Raw genomic sequence first — 15,894 nt, forward strand, 5'->3', positions numbered from 1 at the left:
TCAGAGACACTATTTGAAACTCCTGTGAGGCTCAGGGAGAGGGATATGTGAGCTGGGCTGCCAGCATTCTGGGAATCTGGCAGAGGAAGAGGGTTGAATGAGTTTTCCAGTCTCTAAGTAGACCTTTGTCTCCCGGCTTCACTTGGCTCTCTCACCCCGGTCCTCAGCTGTGCCTGATGTCTGGAGGCCAGAGAGCATCTTCTGTTGAACTGTTCTAAGCATTAAATCCCAGGGTCAGTAGGACAGGTGCCTGCGTAGGTTTGGGTGGGGATCTGAGCAGCTTACACAGACTGTGAGCCACCTCACTTGTACCCCAGTCCTTATTACCTTTTCCTTCTGGTTCTGGAGGCTTTTCAGCATTCTGCTGCTGGAATCTGCTTGCTTTGTTGGCTCTCACCCTACCCTCTCACCCTACTGGCGATGAGTCTCTGTGGTGACTTAGTGAGTTAGCCCATTTCCAAGTACTGTCCCTCGTCTAAGCCTGCATTAGAATGGCCAGTGGCTGCCCCATGCGCTGCACCCACCTGTTGGTACCGGTACCCCAGATTCCATGTTCCGAAAGAGTATCAGGGCTTTTTTTAATGGATGGTGTTCACTCTTGGAAATTCATTTCATTCTACTTCAGTTAAAATTTTAATTTGTTGATCTTCTCATGTCAAATGTGTCTGTCTATACTAGAAGTGTTATAGATGGTATTTTTCATCTTCTTATAAAAGAAATTTCAGTTTCTAACTTCATAATTTTCAAGACTCTAAGGACTTAGTGAAGTCACTAGTTTTGTGATCTCAGGAATGTGACAATTAGTAAAGGCTTAGTTTTATAGCTCTCTACTTTTTTTGTATATGATTAAAAGTCTTAATCCAAGATGTATGTATTTTATCAGTGTTCCCACACCTTTCCACATCAGTTTTAAGTTTAAATGCCAAATAGGGAAAAACTTTAATTGCTTATAATAAGGATACTTTTTATTTCATAGGTATTTTAAAACTTTTGTTTATTTTATTTTATGTTTAGAGAGAGAGTAGGTAGGGGTAGAGAGGCGGTTAGGGGCAGTGGAAGAGGGAGAGAGAAAGGGAGGGAGAATCTTAAGCAGGGTCCATGCTCAGCGCCTAGCCTGACGTGGGGTTCGATCTCACAACCTTGAGAGATCATGACCTGAGCTGAAATCAAGAGTCAGAAGCTTAAATGACTGAGCCACCCAGGTGCCCCTAACCTTTTATTTTTTAAAGTAATCTCTATACCCAATATGGGGCTCAAACTCATGACCCTGAGATCAAGAGTTGCATGCTCTACCAACTGAGCCAGCCAGGCACCCCCGTTCCATATATATTTTCGAAAGGATATATATGTGCACGTCTTATATAACTTTATATAAAGTTATATATATGTAAATATTAATATCAGACTTTTCTACTCTTATAAACACTGGATTTTACAATGAATACTTTATCAGTACCTGAAAGCTATCTGTTAGGATACACACCACAACTTGTGTATGGAAGCAAGTGTGACTTTTCAGTTGATTGATTTCATTCACATAATTTATTTTCATTATAGAAGTTTTGCAAGTGAGAAGCTTAAATGCATTTGTATAGATAAAGGTAGTTGGGGCTCCTGGGAGGCTCAGTCGGTTGGGTGTCTCCTTTTGGTTCAGGTCCCAGGGTCCTAGGATCAAGCCCCATGTGGGGCTCCCTGGTCGGCAGGGAGTCTGCTTCTCCCTCTCCCTCTCCCTCTCCCTCTGCCCCTCCCCGTGCTTATGTGCTCGCTCGCTCTCTCTCAAATAAATAAAATCTTCAAAAAAAAAAAAAAGCGATAAAGTGTAAGAGGGTGAGCCACTGAGGGAAAACAGTGTGCTTTTTTCTGTCGGCTCTTTGTTGAGCTGCAAGCTCTGTGTTTTGTGCATTGTATTAAAAAGTGGAGGAATTTGATTTCTGAGATTGTATGTTGATTAGTCATCTTTTGGTATGAAAAGTAACATGGGTTATTAAAGAAGTGAACACCATTCATGTGGAGAATTGTGCCAACTCTGTCCCCCCAAATACAGCTATGGACGGAGAGGAGCATAGGCCCCTGAGCAAGATAAGAACATAGATACAGTAACACCCAGGGACTTCACACGGTGGTCACAATTGTGTCGCCCTCCTCAGGCCTTGTTTGAGATGTAAAACTGAAACACTTGAGTAGGAGAGACTCAAGAGACTGAAAACAGCACAGGAGTTAAAAAATAGAACCCACAGTGGTCTGAGGTCATTCAGTAAAGTAATAATGCCGCCATTTCTCAGAGTCTCTTCTTGATGCTGGACATGTCGCATGTGTTCTCCCACCCATCTCTCATGGAGAGAGCTGAGCCCAGAAGTTCGTTGGTTTGTTCCGGGACTCATGGGGCTGAGCTTCAAACCAGCACTGTAAGAGTTTAAAAAGCTATAACCTCTCCAGCATGCTCTATTACTAGAATTTGAAGACACCATCATCTTTTCATGGGATGGCACAGAGACTGGTGTGTTCAGGATAGACCCTAGTCAGTCAAGAAAACATGGTTCCTTATATCGAGATTAATGAGGAGAGGCATTGGTTTAATAACATTTAAATTACAGACTTTTCCATTAAAAGTGGTTTAAAAAAGTTTTATCACTTAGAGCCCCAAACACCAGGTATCAAAAAATTCCATTGAGGGAAGCATCTCATCGCTTAGTGTCGGGAAGATACTGTAACTGTGGATTGGGTTTTGGCGAGGGATTAGTGTGAAGGTAGTTCATTCTCAGGGGATTTGATCACAGGTAGTTTTCTGTTGCTTCTGTACCAGATGACCATAAACTGAGGGGCTTAGAACAAGACAGCTGTATTATCGTAGCGCTTCTGCAGGTCAGAAGTCCAACACGGGTCTCAGTGGGCTGAAATCAGGGTATCAGCAGGGCTGCCTTCTCCACGGGAGGCTGGGGGAAGAGTCCTCTTACAAGCTCATTCAGGGTGTTGGCCAAATACAGTTCCTGTGGTTGTGGGACTGAGGTCCCTGTTTCCTTGCTGGCTGTCAGCCATGGGGCCACTCTTAGATTCTAGAAACCTCTCTCCTGTCCTTGCATGTGGCCCCAACATCTCAGGAGCCGTCAGCAGCTTATCAAATCCGTCTTATGCCTGAAATTTCTCATTCCCCTTCTGCTGTACCTCTGACTGGCTCTTCTTTCCTCTTTCTGCTTTTATGGGCTCCTGTGATTCCATTGGGCCCAGCCCGACTACCCAAACTATTCCTGTTTTAAGGTCAGTTCATTCGTAACCTTAATTCCATCCGCAGGGCAGTGCCTGGGTTGAATGAGTAATCAGGAGATGGGAGTCTTGGGGAGACATCTTTAGAATGCGGTCTACCACAGTTACTTCTATGATACACTTTAATTTCTAGCATATTCTCTCTGTGGTTTAATTGTTCAAACTCTTATTTTTAAATATTTAAAAAAATATTTGTTTATTAGAGAGAGACAGCGTGAGCAGAGAGAGGGAGAAGCAGACACTGAGCTGAGCAGGGAGCCCGATGCGGGGCTCAGTCCCAGAACCCTGGGATCATGACCTGAACCGAAGGCAGACGCTTAACCGCCTGAGCCACTCAGGTGCCCCTAATTGTTCAAACTTTTAACTATGCAAAGTAAAAATGAGTGCTGGAAGAAGTAGCAAGGTATGACCAGTATTTCATCCTGGTTTCTTAAAACTAACATTGTCTTTTGTACCAAAAATTTTTTTCTTGTTACAGAGTCATATTTACAAATAAATCAAGAAAGACATTCATTCATAATTTTTATTCACATTCTGTATTATTCTGGAATATTTGTTTTGATAAATCAGAGCTCTGTTTTATGTGGTCTTGATCTTTGGGGATATATATTTAGAAGATATATATAGTTTGATTCCAGTATCTTCCTATCAACACCACATTGTTCAGAGGTGGTCCATGTGGCAAAGATATCAGAACCTTCCATTGTATTATTTCTTTAAAGCATGAATTAAATTAAATAACTTTTCTCGTCCTGTCTTGAAAATTTGCAACTTTTCTCCCTTCTTCTCTGTTAAAGAATGTTTTTGTCAATGAGAAAGAGTTACCACACCTATGAGGCAGACCTGTTATTCTTTGCAAAAGTCCTTCATAAATGCTCATTTAATACCCGTTGTCTGTGAAGTAGTTAGGGTTAAGCATTTTCATCCCCAGGCTTAATAAAGGGCTGAGATTGTGGGGTATACCCATCAGGTGGGGGCTGGCAGTGGGGGACAGTGGAAGAATTCACACAAGGCGGAACAAAAGAGATAGAAGTTTACTGAATACACCTCAGGGAAGCTGCGGACAGGACAGCAGAGGAGAGGCTGTTTGCCACAAGGCAGGGGTGAGGGTGGAGTGAGGGACCATGGGGACATCACTGCCTGGTTGTAAGTAGCTCGCTGGTTAGTAAGGCCCGATGGCTATTTCACGGTGGGTCGTTTAATAAACCTGTTGCATTGCCTCTGCTTTCAGCTTGGTGGTCGATGTGAGCCCCTTTGCCTTGCTCAGGTTCCAAGCCTCTTGCCTGAATGTGGCCCTTTATCTCTACCCTTCCCCCCCCAAGATACATGTTGGCAATCATCCTCCAAGCATATGACCCACCAATACACATCTGAAGGGTCTCATGCCTGAGGTCTCATACCTTTCCCAGCAATAGCTAGCCCCCTTGGGATCCTGGAACCTGTTGCCAAAATACCTGGGAGACTTACACTCTCCCTAACCCCCTCCCAACTTGAAAGTGTATCATGGGCCACTCCTCACAACCCCAGTGCCCCTCTTTCTGCCCAGGGGTCCTGTCTCCGTGCTTTAATAAAACCACCTTTTTGCACCAAAGACATCTCAAGAATTCTTTCTTGGCCGTCGGCTTCAAACCCTAACCATCAGTTGTAATTTTCCATCTAAGCAAGGCCTCCATGTGTTTGTTGATTGACCGTGATTCTGAGTGGTTTCTTTGGCGCTACTGGGCCTAGAACAAGTCTTTGGGAGTTGACTTAACACTGAAGCCCCGTGGGTAATGGACTGCTCCTTAGCAATGCTGTAATCATGATTTTAGAAGCAAGAGAACAGAGGAGAGATTCTTTGTTATTCATTTGAACCTTTTGAAAAGAACTCCTGGAGTTTCTTCAGACATCAGAGGTGGGACAGGATGTTCTGATAGAGCACCAGCCACGGGTACTCTTTCAGGTGCTGAGCCTGTTCAAGCCTAGAAGAATGCCCTGGGGCATCTGGGCTGCGTCTGCGCAGAATGGCTTCCGCTTTGGAGATAGCACTTTTCTTTGAAAGCTTTTATAGTTTATAAAGAAGTCTTGTTTTTGAGGTCTGTTTTTTATTGAAATTTTTTTCCTCTTTGTTATTTTTCATCTCTCCCCTACGTCCCAGTCCCTAATGCTTGTGTAATGCTTCACACATGGTTAGCTTCCAGTAAATTTATTGACTCACTCTTAGCAATTTATGCTTGCACACAACATCTGCAGACAAGGACTGACATGTTGGTTTGGTTTTGTTTTGTTTTCATGATCTAAGACTAGAGATAACTACCCTAATGAGTAGGTTGTCTGCAAATTTGCTTTATTAGTTGGTTTCAGGACCTCTCACTTTAAAAAAAAAATAGCTTTATTGGAGGTATATTTGGGCAGACAGTAAACGCCACATATTTCAAGTGTAGTAGTTTTACACATCTTGACGTATTTTTATACCCACAAAACCATCACCAGTCTCAAGATATTGAACGCTTCCGTCACCCTGGAAAGTTTCCTTGTGCCAGCAACCCCGCCCTCTCCCCGCTCTGTACAAGTTAAACGTTCAACTCCCATGCGATCCGGCCATTCCACCTCCAGGTAGTCACCCAGGAGAAATGAAGGGGTATGTCCGCCCGAGACTTGTACAAGAATGTGCACAGGACCTTTATTCATACTGTCTCTAGCTGGAAGCAGCTCCAACCCTGATTTTACCCCCTTTATTTCTTATTTTGCAGAATGAGAAGGTTTTTTTTATCCTCATTTTTTCTATGGCATTCTAACAACATAAACAAAAATGCCCAAATGTTAAAATAGTGTATTTTATTTTATTTTTTTAAAACATTTTATTTATTTGTTTGACAGCCAGCAAGAGAGGGAACACAAGCAGGGGGAGTGGGAGAGGAAGAAGCAGGCTCCCAGCAGAGGAGCCCGATGCAGGGCTCGATCCCAGGATTCTGGGATCATGCCCTGAGCTGAGGGCAGAGGCTTAACAACTGAGCCACCCAGGCGCCCCTAAAGTAGTTTATTTTAAACAATTTCCTGAAAGCGTTTGATTTAAAATGTATTTTTTAGTATTTTTAGCTAGTATATCTTGCTTACTCAGATGTTATTCTGAGTGCCTATCAAAGATGAGCTCATTTTATCCTCAGGACAGTGCTGTTTCATGTCTGATCTGTCCCCTATTTTACGAATAAGGGAACTGAAGAACAGAGAGGATGGGTAACTTGCCTAATAAGTTCCCGCAGCACAGGTAGCCTGGTCCTATAGGCGGGGTTCCTGACTAGTGGGCTTGCTACATTCTGCACCTCGTCGAACGTAATTAGTTAATTTATTATGATTTTCTTGTGTAAGTCACACTGGTTTTAACAGCAAACCTTGTGAGCATAAAATAGTGAAAACAGTTGCCGTGAAGGCGTCAGGACAGCAAAAACATCTATTCATAGTAGTTGGGAAATCAATTTGATGTCAGATTTAAGCACTGCTGAGGCTGGTACAATAAATAGGTTTTTCTTTCTTTCTTTCTTTTTTTAGAAACCTGCGTTTCATCTGCTTGGTTATTTATAGTTTTTCATTTCTTCTTAGGCACGTCACACCTGAAAAATTTTATGTGGAAGCTTGCGATGATGGAGCGGATGACGTGCTTGTCATCGACCGCGTGTCCACAGAAGTTACCCTGTCAGGTATTTCTCAGCGGGGGGCGGGCGGAGAAGCGGCCACGAGAGACTCTCCCGCAGTTGCCGTAATTAAAATAAACGGATCGGGGGTATAACCGTGTGCGGCTGAGTATCGTCCTACAAAATTTGAATTCCTGCCACCTCATTTGATTCTTATGCGTTCATTTTATGCTTCCTCCTTTTTTCTGAAAAGGAGGAATGATCTTGAAATTTTTGCTATTTGTCAGGACTTAAAAACATAGTTATTTCTTTATTTCTTCCTTTATCTGTACTTTAACAGGATTGGTTTTGTTGAGGTCAGTTCCTTTCTAGCTGTAAGACTTAAGGTATTTGAGGATGAGAGAGTTGTTTGAGCATTAAGTGTATGGAATTTTAATGGCTGCTTTTGTTTTTGAAAATATTCATGACTCTGAGGATAATTTAATAAATGAAAATTACATGTATACACACACACACACACACACACACATACGTATCACTGACTAAAACTTGTGTTGTAGGCAAATAATGTTCCTAAGCTTTGTCTATCAATATCTTGTCTGTCTCTCCAGTTATATTTTGGTTTTGCTTCGCTGGGGTGTGAAAAACAATTTTTTTCCCCAATCATATGGAACACTGATTTCTCATTAAATGTGAAATAATTTTAGTGATAAATTAATGTACCACATGATATCACATTTAGAATTTCATATTTCATGTGTTTAAATATTCACCTCTAGACAGAGTTCTCTGTATTTTTAAGTATCGTGTTTGAGTAACCACAGAGTAGAAATTCAGTAAATGTAAATATCCTTTGAATAGATAAAGCGAAATATGAAAATATTTTGAATAGGATAGTAAAGTATAAGAAGGGGATGGCTATACATTTCTATTTTCTTAGTTATCTGGTTATTCTGGCAAGTACCGTATATAGTTTTCCTTTGCCCAAATGGAATTAGAGGTCTGTTTTAGTTTGATAATTTGGCATTTCCTGTTTCTGTTGGTTGGTGGCTGCTCTCTCAAAATAGCCAATTGGTTTTAACCAATGTTAGGGCACTTCTGAAGTCTAGTAACACTACTTCTTTAGACCGTGTTGGTACAACCTAGTGTCTTGTAAAAGCTTTAGCATGGGTGTGTTTTCAATTATTTTTGAAATTTCAGTGACATTTATTTGTAAGTAGAGATTGCAGACCCATTAGAGGTGACAGTGCTAAGGTCACCAATAGTTTGGATGTAAAAAGGATACCAAGTAGTCATTAGTAGACACATGAAGAGATACTTTGACCCAAAGGCAGTGGTGATAAGAGGCTGACTCACTCACAGTTGCTCTGCTAGGTTTTTTTTTTTTTTTTTTTTGCCATTGGAAATGCAGACCATTGCCAGGGAAAGAGGGATTTTTTTTTCCTTCCATGAAAAATTAATGTGTTCTTAGGAATTATCAGTTTTATTGTTATTATACTCTAATTAATGTAACTTAGAGCTCCATCAATAAATAGTACATATAAGTTTATCAGATGATCTCAGTGTCTTCAGGATTTTCTCTAAGCTTTTCCTCGCACTGCCTTTCCATTCGTCATGTTCGTTAGTTGGGGCACAGCATTGCTGAGCAGATTGAATCACTGAGAGAAACAGAAGTGAATTTCAGACCTTATTCGAAATTACTTTATTCAGAATAACAGGACTGCCTTTAAGAAACAGGACTTGTTTCAAAATGAGTTCTAGGATGGTAATTAAACTGTGAAAGAAGACTTGTAGAGCCGCATAAATCTGGGAGCTGTGAGTGAAACCGTGGAGCAGCTTTGTTCCCCTGGGGGCCTCCTCGGGCCCATGCGAGGGAAGAGAGGTGATGTCGATGTCTGTAGCAAAATCAGCTCATTTGATGGGGACTCCTACCTTCCCCACTTTGGGGCATTATCCCTAGAGTTCTACAGATGTGTTTTGTGAAACACGTTGACTTAAAGTTTAACAATTATGAAATGAACCCTATAATCAAAGATACTTTTTTATTATTAAGGGTGTTTTTGGTAAAGTCATGGTTAATGGTGGTGCCTCCCTGCACACCTGCGTTTCCTTTCTCCCTCGCCCCTTGGGTCTTGCCTCTACTTCCCACATTTGTAGAGGTGGATGGGCAGGTCTCTGTTTGCATTCCATTAGTTCCATGTTGGTATTAAATTTATGCCCTCCTCCCCATTAACTTTCTAATTTTCTTAAATGGACATGGACTTAGCTTCTGGCAAGGGGTTGAATAAATTTGGTTGAAAAATGACCATGGAAGTATCCCACGATTTACTTGATGAGGATGCTGAAGCACGTTACTTTGGGCACCTTATCTAGACAGGCAGAGGTCTTGATATGTCGCATGGACATCTTTATTTTGTATTTTGCCAAAATGCAGGTCTAACACTAATGAAGGACTATTGCTTTCTTAGAACAAATCATGCATATTGATTTTGGAGTAATTACAGAAGTCAAACTAACTCTGCTTTTATATTGGTGAGCTTTTTTCTATGTGATTTTTCTTTTTCTTTTTTTTTTTTCTTTTAAAGTCAAGAAAGATATTCCTCCTTCAGCTGTTACAAGACCAATATTTGGTATACTGGGCACAATCCATCTGGTGGCAGGTAAGAAAAATAAGATGGGCATGGGACGCCTGGGTGGTCAGTCGGTTAAACGTCTGCCTTCTGCTCAGGTCATGGTCCCTGGGTCCTGGGATCGAGCCCCGCATCAGGCTCCTTGCTTAGCAGGGAGCCTGCTTCTCCCTCTGCCTGCCGCTCCCCCTGCTTGTGGGCTCGCTCTCTCTGACAAATAAATAAATTCCTAAAAAAGAAGATGGGCAAAGAAGTTAATTAAATTGGCACAGTATAAGATGAAGGCATACTTCCTGTCGTGCTTGAGGCAGTAAATCTGTAGGTTAGATATTTGTCACTAAATTTCTAGAAGTGACATACTCCAAATGACAAGCGGTTAAATCGATCAGCCTGAAGTTCTGTTGAATAAAGTTTTGTTCTTGCTTTCATTTCAACTGGAGTTGAAATCCCTAGTCAACTAGACATTTCTTCATACATTCGAAGAGTATTTAAATGAACATTTTAATGCACTGATGGACCAGAGCACTCTGTACCGTCAGCCCCGTATTGAGGTTGAATGTGACCTAGTGCGTGTTAGAGAATGTTACCTGCTTCTGAGTTGTTAGGAAAGTGATTTTGTTTATCTAAATTTCATTTCACTAAACTTAAAAAACATTCCTGTGTCATCAGGCAGCATGTTAGATGCTGAGTTAGAGAAGATGCCAGCCCCCCCCCCCCCATTTTTTCCTGCAGTTGACAGTCTAGTGAGAGATGCATTTAAGTAGTAAATCACTGTAGTGCGGTGTGACAAGTTCTGGGAGAGAGGGGTACACAGGACAACTTCCAGGAAGGGCACTTGTGGGGAGAGCCTTGAGTGGAGCTGAAGAATTAATTTAGTGCTAAAGGCTTACCCTGTTTTATTTGGGAGGAGGCGGCGGTCAGGATCACGGTTGGGGTGTTATTCATGGTGCTGTGATGCCTTCTTAATTTTGGACTGTTCATCTTTGTGACGTTGCAGTGACCAGTTATATTGCCCCAGCACATTTCTCTACCATTTACCAGGACATGGAGGCCCTAGGGATGGTGTAGACGGGACATTACCTCTCCCGCAGTGGTCAGATCTCATGACACATGGTGTTTAAGCTACACGCTGGGAAATGCATTAGCAGAGGCCTGTGTGCCTTGGGGATGGCAGGAGAGAGAAAGAAGCGTTTTCTGGGCTTTACTCTTCATCTGCTAAGATCACTGCTTTTGCTTTTTTTTTTTTTAAGAAAAGGTTTGACCTTTCAGTAGGAACTTTTCTAAATAATGTGCTGTTCTTTCTATTCATAAATCCTAAGATTTCCTTTAAAAAAAAGTCCTGGGCCTTTTATCCGTACGGCACGTGCGGTCTCACGCTGCTGGCCTGTGGGGCTTAAACAATAACGGAGTGCTGCTGTTGGCCGTAGAGTTGCCTCTTTTATATTTATGTTGTGTGTGGCTTTGTTTTTTGCAGGTAATTATCTGCTCGTTATTACCAAAAAGACAAAAATAGGAGAATTTTTCAATCACGTAATCTGGAAAGCAACAGATTTTGACATCCTTTCTTATAAGAAAACGATGTTGCACTTAACTGATATTCAGGTAAGAACTGGAATCATTTACTCATCGCAGAAGCTGATGTAGTCCCGTGGGGGCCGCGGTGGGGGCAGTGGGACAAAGAACGTTGGACGGATTTCTTTTAAGCCTAATGCTTTCAACAGCCCAGCGAGCAGGGTTCCTCTGCACACCTGTATACCAGAAAACATGCTTTCTAAAAGTCCTTTATATAGTTTATTGTTCTTGGTTTGTTTTTATAAAAACTGACTCAAGTTCTTAAGTATTGAAATTTCGTATGCAGAGAAAAGGACAAACAGAAAAAGCCCCTGTGTCCGACAACCAGAATTAACTTCATATCCTTTTTCTAAAGAAGTCAAATACGAAATATGTTTGAAGTTCCACGGAATCCGTTCATTCCCTCTTTGTCCGGAGAAGAAGCTTTCTTTGAGTTTACCATGTGTGAACAGCAGCCTGTATGTTTATGTCCCAGCAGCCCCCCTTTAGCACGATTGCTGTACGCACGGCTTTTAGTTACCCTGCTTCAGGTATTAGGGAATGTGGTTTAAATCTCAGTTACCGTGGTACATGAAGTCAGGCCTTAGTGCAGCGAGCTGGAAGCACAAAGGAACAAAAGCAGCAGCTCTAGAAGGGAAATGCGGATCGTACAGGAGTGGGGTAGAGGCGTGCTGGCTGACCCTGGGATTGCCGGCCCTCGCCCTTCACGGGGCTTTGGGTGCGCAGCCAGGGCTCTTTGTGAAGGTGAACTTCTCGACGTTCATGACGCAGTGGTTGTGATGAGAAGGTTGAAGATGTCCCAGAGGAAGTAATGTCAGCGACAGACTTCACAGGAAAGGAGCTCTCTGGGGTATTCCACGACCTTGAGAGTGCCAAGGATAAGGCCTAAGGATGATAGGACAATTAGGGGCACCCAGGTGGCTCAGTTGAGCATCTGACTCTTGGCTTTGGTTCAGGTCACAGTCTCAGGGTCCTGGGATCGAGCCCCGCCTTGGGCTCACACTCAGCAGGGAGTTTGCTCGTGCTCTCTCTCTCTTTCTCTCTTAAATAAATAAATATATCTTTTAAAAAAAGGAAAAAAGAAAAGAATGGTATATGACATTTGGCCAGGGTGTAGAAAAGATACTCCATAGATCAATATATTCACCACTATAAGACATGGTATTTAAGGCAATAAAAATGGTTGTATTTATTTACTAGCCCAGTAAAATTTACTTGAACAGTTTTTTCTTGATTACTATACTTGGTTGTCAGGCCATGCAACTAATTTTAACATTGCCCACTGCATATGCTTTGCTTTGTACCTTTTGTCCTTAAAAAATATATATAGATAGATATGTCTATATCTATCTATTTATATATCTATATATATCTGAGCCCAAATTAAAAATTTGGATTTATAATAGATGGATTAACATGTTAATCATTTGATAATCACTAAGCATTACCAAACATTATCCATTGTTTCTTAAAGCAAGGATAAAAATAAATGTCCCAGTATTCCTTGGGAAGGCCAGCTAAAATTATTATCAGAAAATAAAGATAAGTATTATTTTACTGGGCTTTTCTTTTTAATCTTGCATTGTAAAAGAAGAATTTAATCCCCATCCAGCCCAGTAAAGTTTCATAGGAATGAGGATGGTATTATTCCCTTGTTATTTACTCGCTGTGTTATTGGGCCTCTCGTGACTTTATGTTTTTCACTTGTCAAATGAGAGCAATTACACTAAACTGCAGGGTTTGTTGTGAGGATGAAAGAGAGTCTCTAAAAGGTCTGGTATGTGGGAGGTCATCACCTAACGTGGTGATGTTTTGTTAAAATAACTTCTGCCCATTAGAGCAAAAACTGAGGGATACCAAAGGGCAGGAGTTCTGCCCCATCAGTTAATGTAACAATACCCCACACTGTGGATTGAACCTCCTCCATGGGTCAGGAGCTGGCCTAGGTCCTGGGGAAATGGTGAGCATCTCCTCTCCGTCAGTCCTATGCCAGTGGTATTTAACAGGGCCAGCCGACTTACAGATCTGGACAGATTCCGTTTCAAGTAGGAAACAGACTGATGTTTTCGTCCCCTCTGTTTACAGTTACAAGATAATAAAACTTTCCTAGCGATGATAAACCATGTCCTGAATGTGGATGGATTTTACTTCTCAACGACATATGATTTGACCCATACTTTGCAGCGGCTGTCCAACACTAGTCCAGAATTCCAAGAAATGAGTCTCTTGGAAAGGGTAAGCTTCATCTTCAGTGATTTTTACTCTTTTTTTTTTTTTAAGGGCCTTATCTCTGTGTCATCCATAAAAATACTTATGGATTTTTAGCAGTCCTGGCTACGTCAGACACACGTGTGGGGTTGACACCACACCATGATCTCAGTTCCGTCACAATTGCGAGTTCAGGATCCCAGAATGTGTACGTGTGACCCAGACAGGATTGAGAACCAGTGGTGTGAGAATTCGGAAATCCAGTCTGAACAGACATGCTGGTAGTTTCCTGGCTCTCGGTGTTCTGTTGTATGACAGTTATTAACATTAACAACATAATTATCCTTATAAAATGAATGTATGTGCCAGCAGGCGGTATTCTTTCTGCACTGGTGTTATAGTTTCTGCAACTGGAAAAGTAAGAACTTACTGATGTAAGAACTTGACAAATACTGATTTGTTTAAGGTGGGTTTTTTTTGTTATTTTACCTTCCCCCCATATGAGTGTATCTTTAAAACTAGGACTCAGATGATATCATCCTAAAATTCCTGCTGTTCAGGAACCTGGATAATTGCTGCCTGGATATTTCAGTAACAAACCTTAGATGTATTTAGGGGGCAGACAGAGTTTTAAAGGTTGCTGTCTGTTACTTGTTAGGCAAGACCCTATGAAATGCCAGTAATTGACCATTTTTGACCAGTAAAAAGGATAATTTCATATGGTTCAACCTAAATCAATATTTTAGTTGACTGGCTGTTTTAAGATTTTATGCTCTAATCTAGTAAAATTATATGTAGGCTTGGACGTAAATTTAGATGTAAGCTAAGCAATCAAGCAATTTGGCTTTTAACTACAGAGACAGTTGCTTTTAAAAGCAGTTGCTATGCTGCATTCTCCCATTTGTTTATCAGGTGTCTCTCAGATGCCTGCTGTGTACCAGGCGCTGTACTAGCCAGCGGGGACACAGACTGCAAAGAATGGCCCCTTGTGGGAGCCTGCAGTCTCCTGGGGAAGCAGAAGTCTGGGCAGTCACAAAATAGGGGACAGTTGCTGTCAGGGGGCTATGTACCAAAATGGGGTGGGATCCCGAGGGAAACTTGGGTCTCACTCGGTCTGGGGGAGCTGGGGATGACTTTACAGAGGAAGGGGCTTTTGAGTGGAGACTGGATGCTATTCTGAATAGGCCGTCTTGGCCAGGGGACAGTGGGAGAGTGAGGGTTCTGGGCAGAGAGGGTGGCAGTGTAATGCGAAACTGAGCCAGCGATCTCACACGTTGGGAAGGGAATTTGTCAGCTAATCAGGAGTCAGGTAACATAGGAAATCGTGAAGGTGACCAATGAACTATACATATCTTAGACATTTTATCTGACTTAAAACATAAAATTCTACACTGACTGGTTGATGATTTGATAGAGGACTAACTATAAGCTTTTCTTTGTTTTGGGTACCTTTATTCCTGCCTAAATACATCCACGTCACTTTCCAGTTTGAGTCTGTAAAGGTTTGGACACCCACAGAGCGATCTGTTGGCAGAATCCTGTCGATTTTGACTGTGTTTCTCTAACCTTCTAGAACTGCCTCTCCTCCTCCAGATCCAACAGCAGTGTTGTTCTAGCAGCTTACCTTTAATCGCTTTAAATTCTGTTATCGTTCAGCTTTATTAAAAAAAAAAAGTAGTTTGTTTTTCAGTCCTGTCTCCTTGACGTGTAGGACATTGAGTTTGGTTACCTAATGCCCACCAACCCGTGCAGCTGGCTCCGGGCGATGGGGAGCCCACACCTGAGCTGGAGGTGTGCCTCAAGGCTGGTTGTGGCCGCTCCGGGACTCTCAGCTGGGGCCAAGAATGGGGAGTGGCAGTCGGTGTGTTTACTGTAAAGAGAACGGAGAGAGTCGGTTCATCTCCCGTGTTGTTGAGGGCACTTCTCCTGTAGCTGTAGTTTGAAAGTCAGAGCGGCCAGAGATGCCATCAGGCAGCTACTGTAGGGGCTGCCGGATGCCAGCACGGGTTAGGCCACGCAGAGGTGTTTCCGGCGGCAGCGAGCCAGTGAAGAATTCCCAGCGGACAGGAGACAGGTCACGCTGGAGAGCTCCCGCTGGCAGCGTGTGGAGGGGTGGGCTGGAGGGGCAAGGCCAAGACTTGAGGCAGGAAAAGCTGCCTTAGTACTTAGGCTGGAGTCGAGTGCTGGTCGTGGCGGTGGGAGCAGGGATGTAGGAGAGGGGGCGGATTTGGAAGGAGATTTAGGATTTGGCAGTTGACTACAGATAATGGAAAGACAGACCCCAGAGGACTCCGAGGTTTCTGCCTGGGCCTGCAGCCGTGGCCTGAGCGGTGGGATGGGACACCTGGAGGAGGGTCGGATTTGAGGGGAAGACCTGCGTGTAGCCACCAGGTGGAGACATTGATTGTTGCGAGTTTTTGTTTTGTGGAAACTCAGGTTGGTGGGAGATACCTGATTAATTTTAAATCTTCTCTCTCAGGCAGATCAGCGGTTTGTATGGAATGGTCATCTTCTAAGAGAACTTTCTGCCCAGCCAGAGGTAATGGACACTAAATAAAACCTTATTTGTTGCAGTCCAAGTTTGAATTGAATACATATATAAAATGGCTGCCTAA

General features: G+C 42.5%; 1 protein-coding gene across 3 annotated transcripts in view; it reads left to right on the forward strand.

Annotated features, from left to right (window-relative positions):
* Positions 1–15,894, forward strand: part of SACM1L (SAC1 like phosphatidylinositide phosphatase) — a 58,691-nt gene that overhangs the window by 9,672 nt on the left and 33,125 nt on the right. For 2 of the 3 annotated variants that reach the window (XM_026500642.4, XM_057311675.1), the window contains exons 2-6: positions 6,841–6,938; positions 9,458–9,532; positions 10,974–11,101; positions 13,157–13,306; positions 15,759–15,818. In XM_026500642.4, the coding sequence (XP_026356427.1) occupies positions 6,841–6,938; positions 9,458–9,532; positions 10,974–11,101; positions 13,157–13,306; positions 15,759–15,818 (511 nt within the window). Of the gene's footprint in view, positions 1–6,840; positions 6,939–9,457; positions 9,533–10,973; positions 11,102–13,156; positions 13,307–15,758; positions 15,819–15,894 lie in introns of those variants that run through there. The other variant, XM_026500643.3, reaches the window with a different exon arrangement.

The sequence above is a fragment of the Ursus arctos genome, unplaced genomic scaffold (assembly GCF_023065955.2).
Source record: "Ursus arctos isolate Adak ecotype North America unplaced genomic scaffold, UrsArc2.0 scaffold_14, whole genome shotgun sequence".
Classification (NCBI taxonomy): domain Eukaryota; kingdom Metazoa; phylum Chordata; class Mammalia; order Carnivora; family Ursidae; genus Ursus; species Ursus arctos.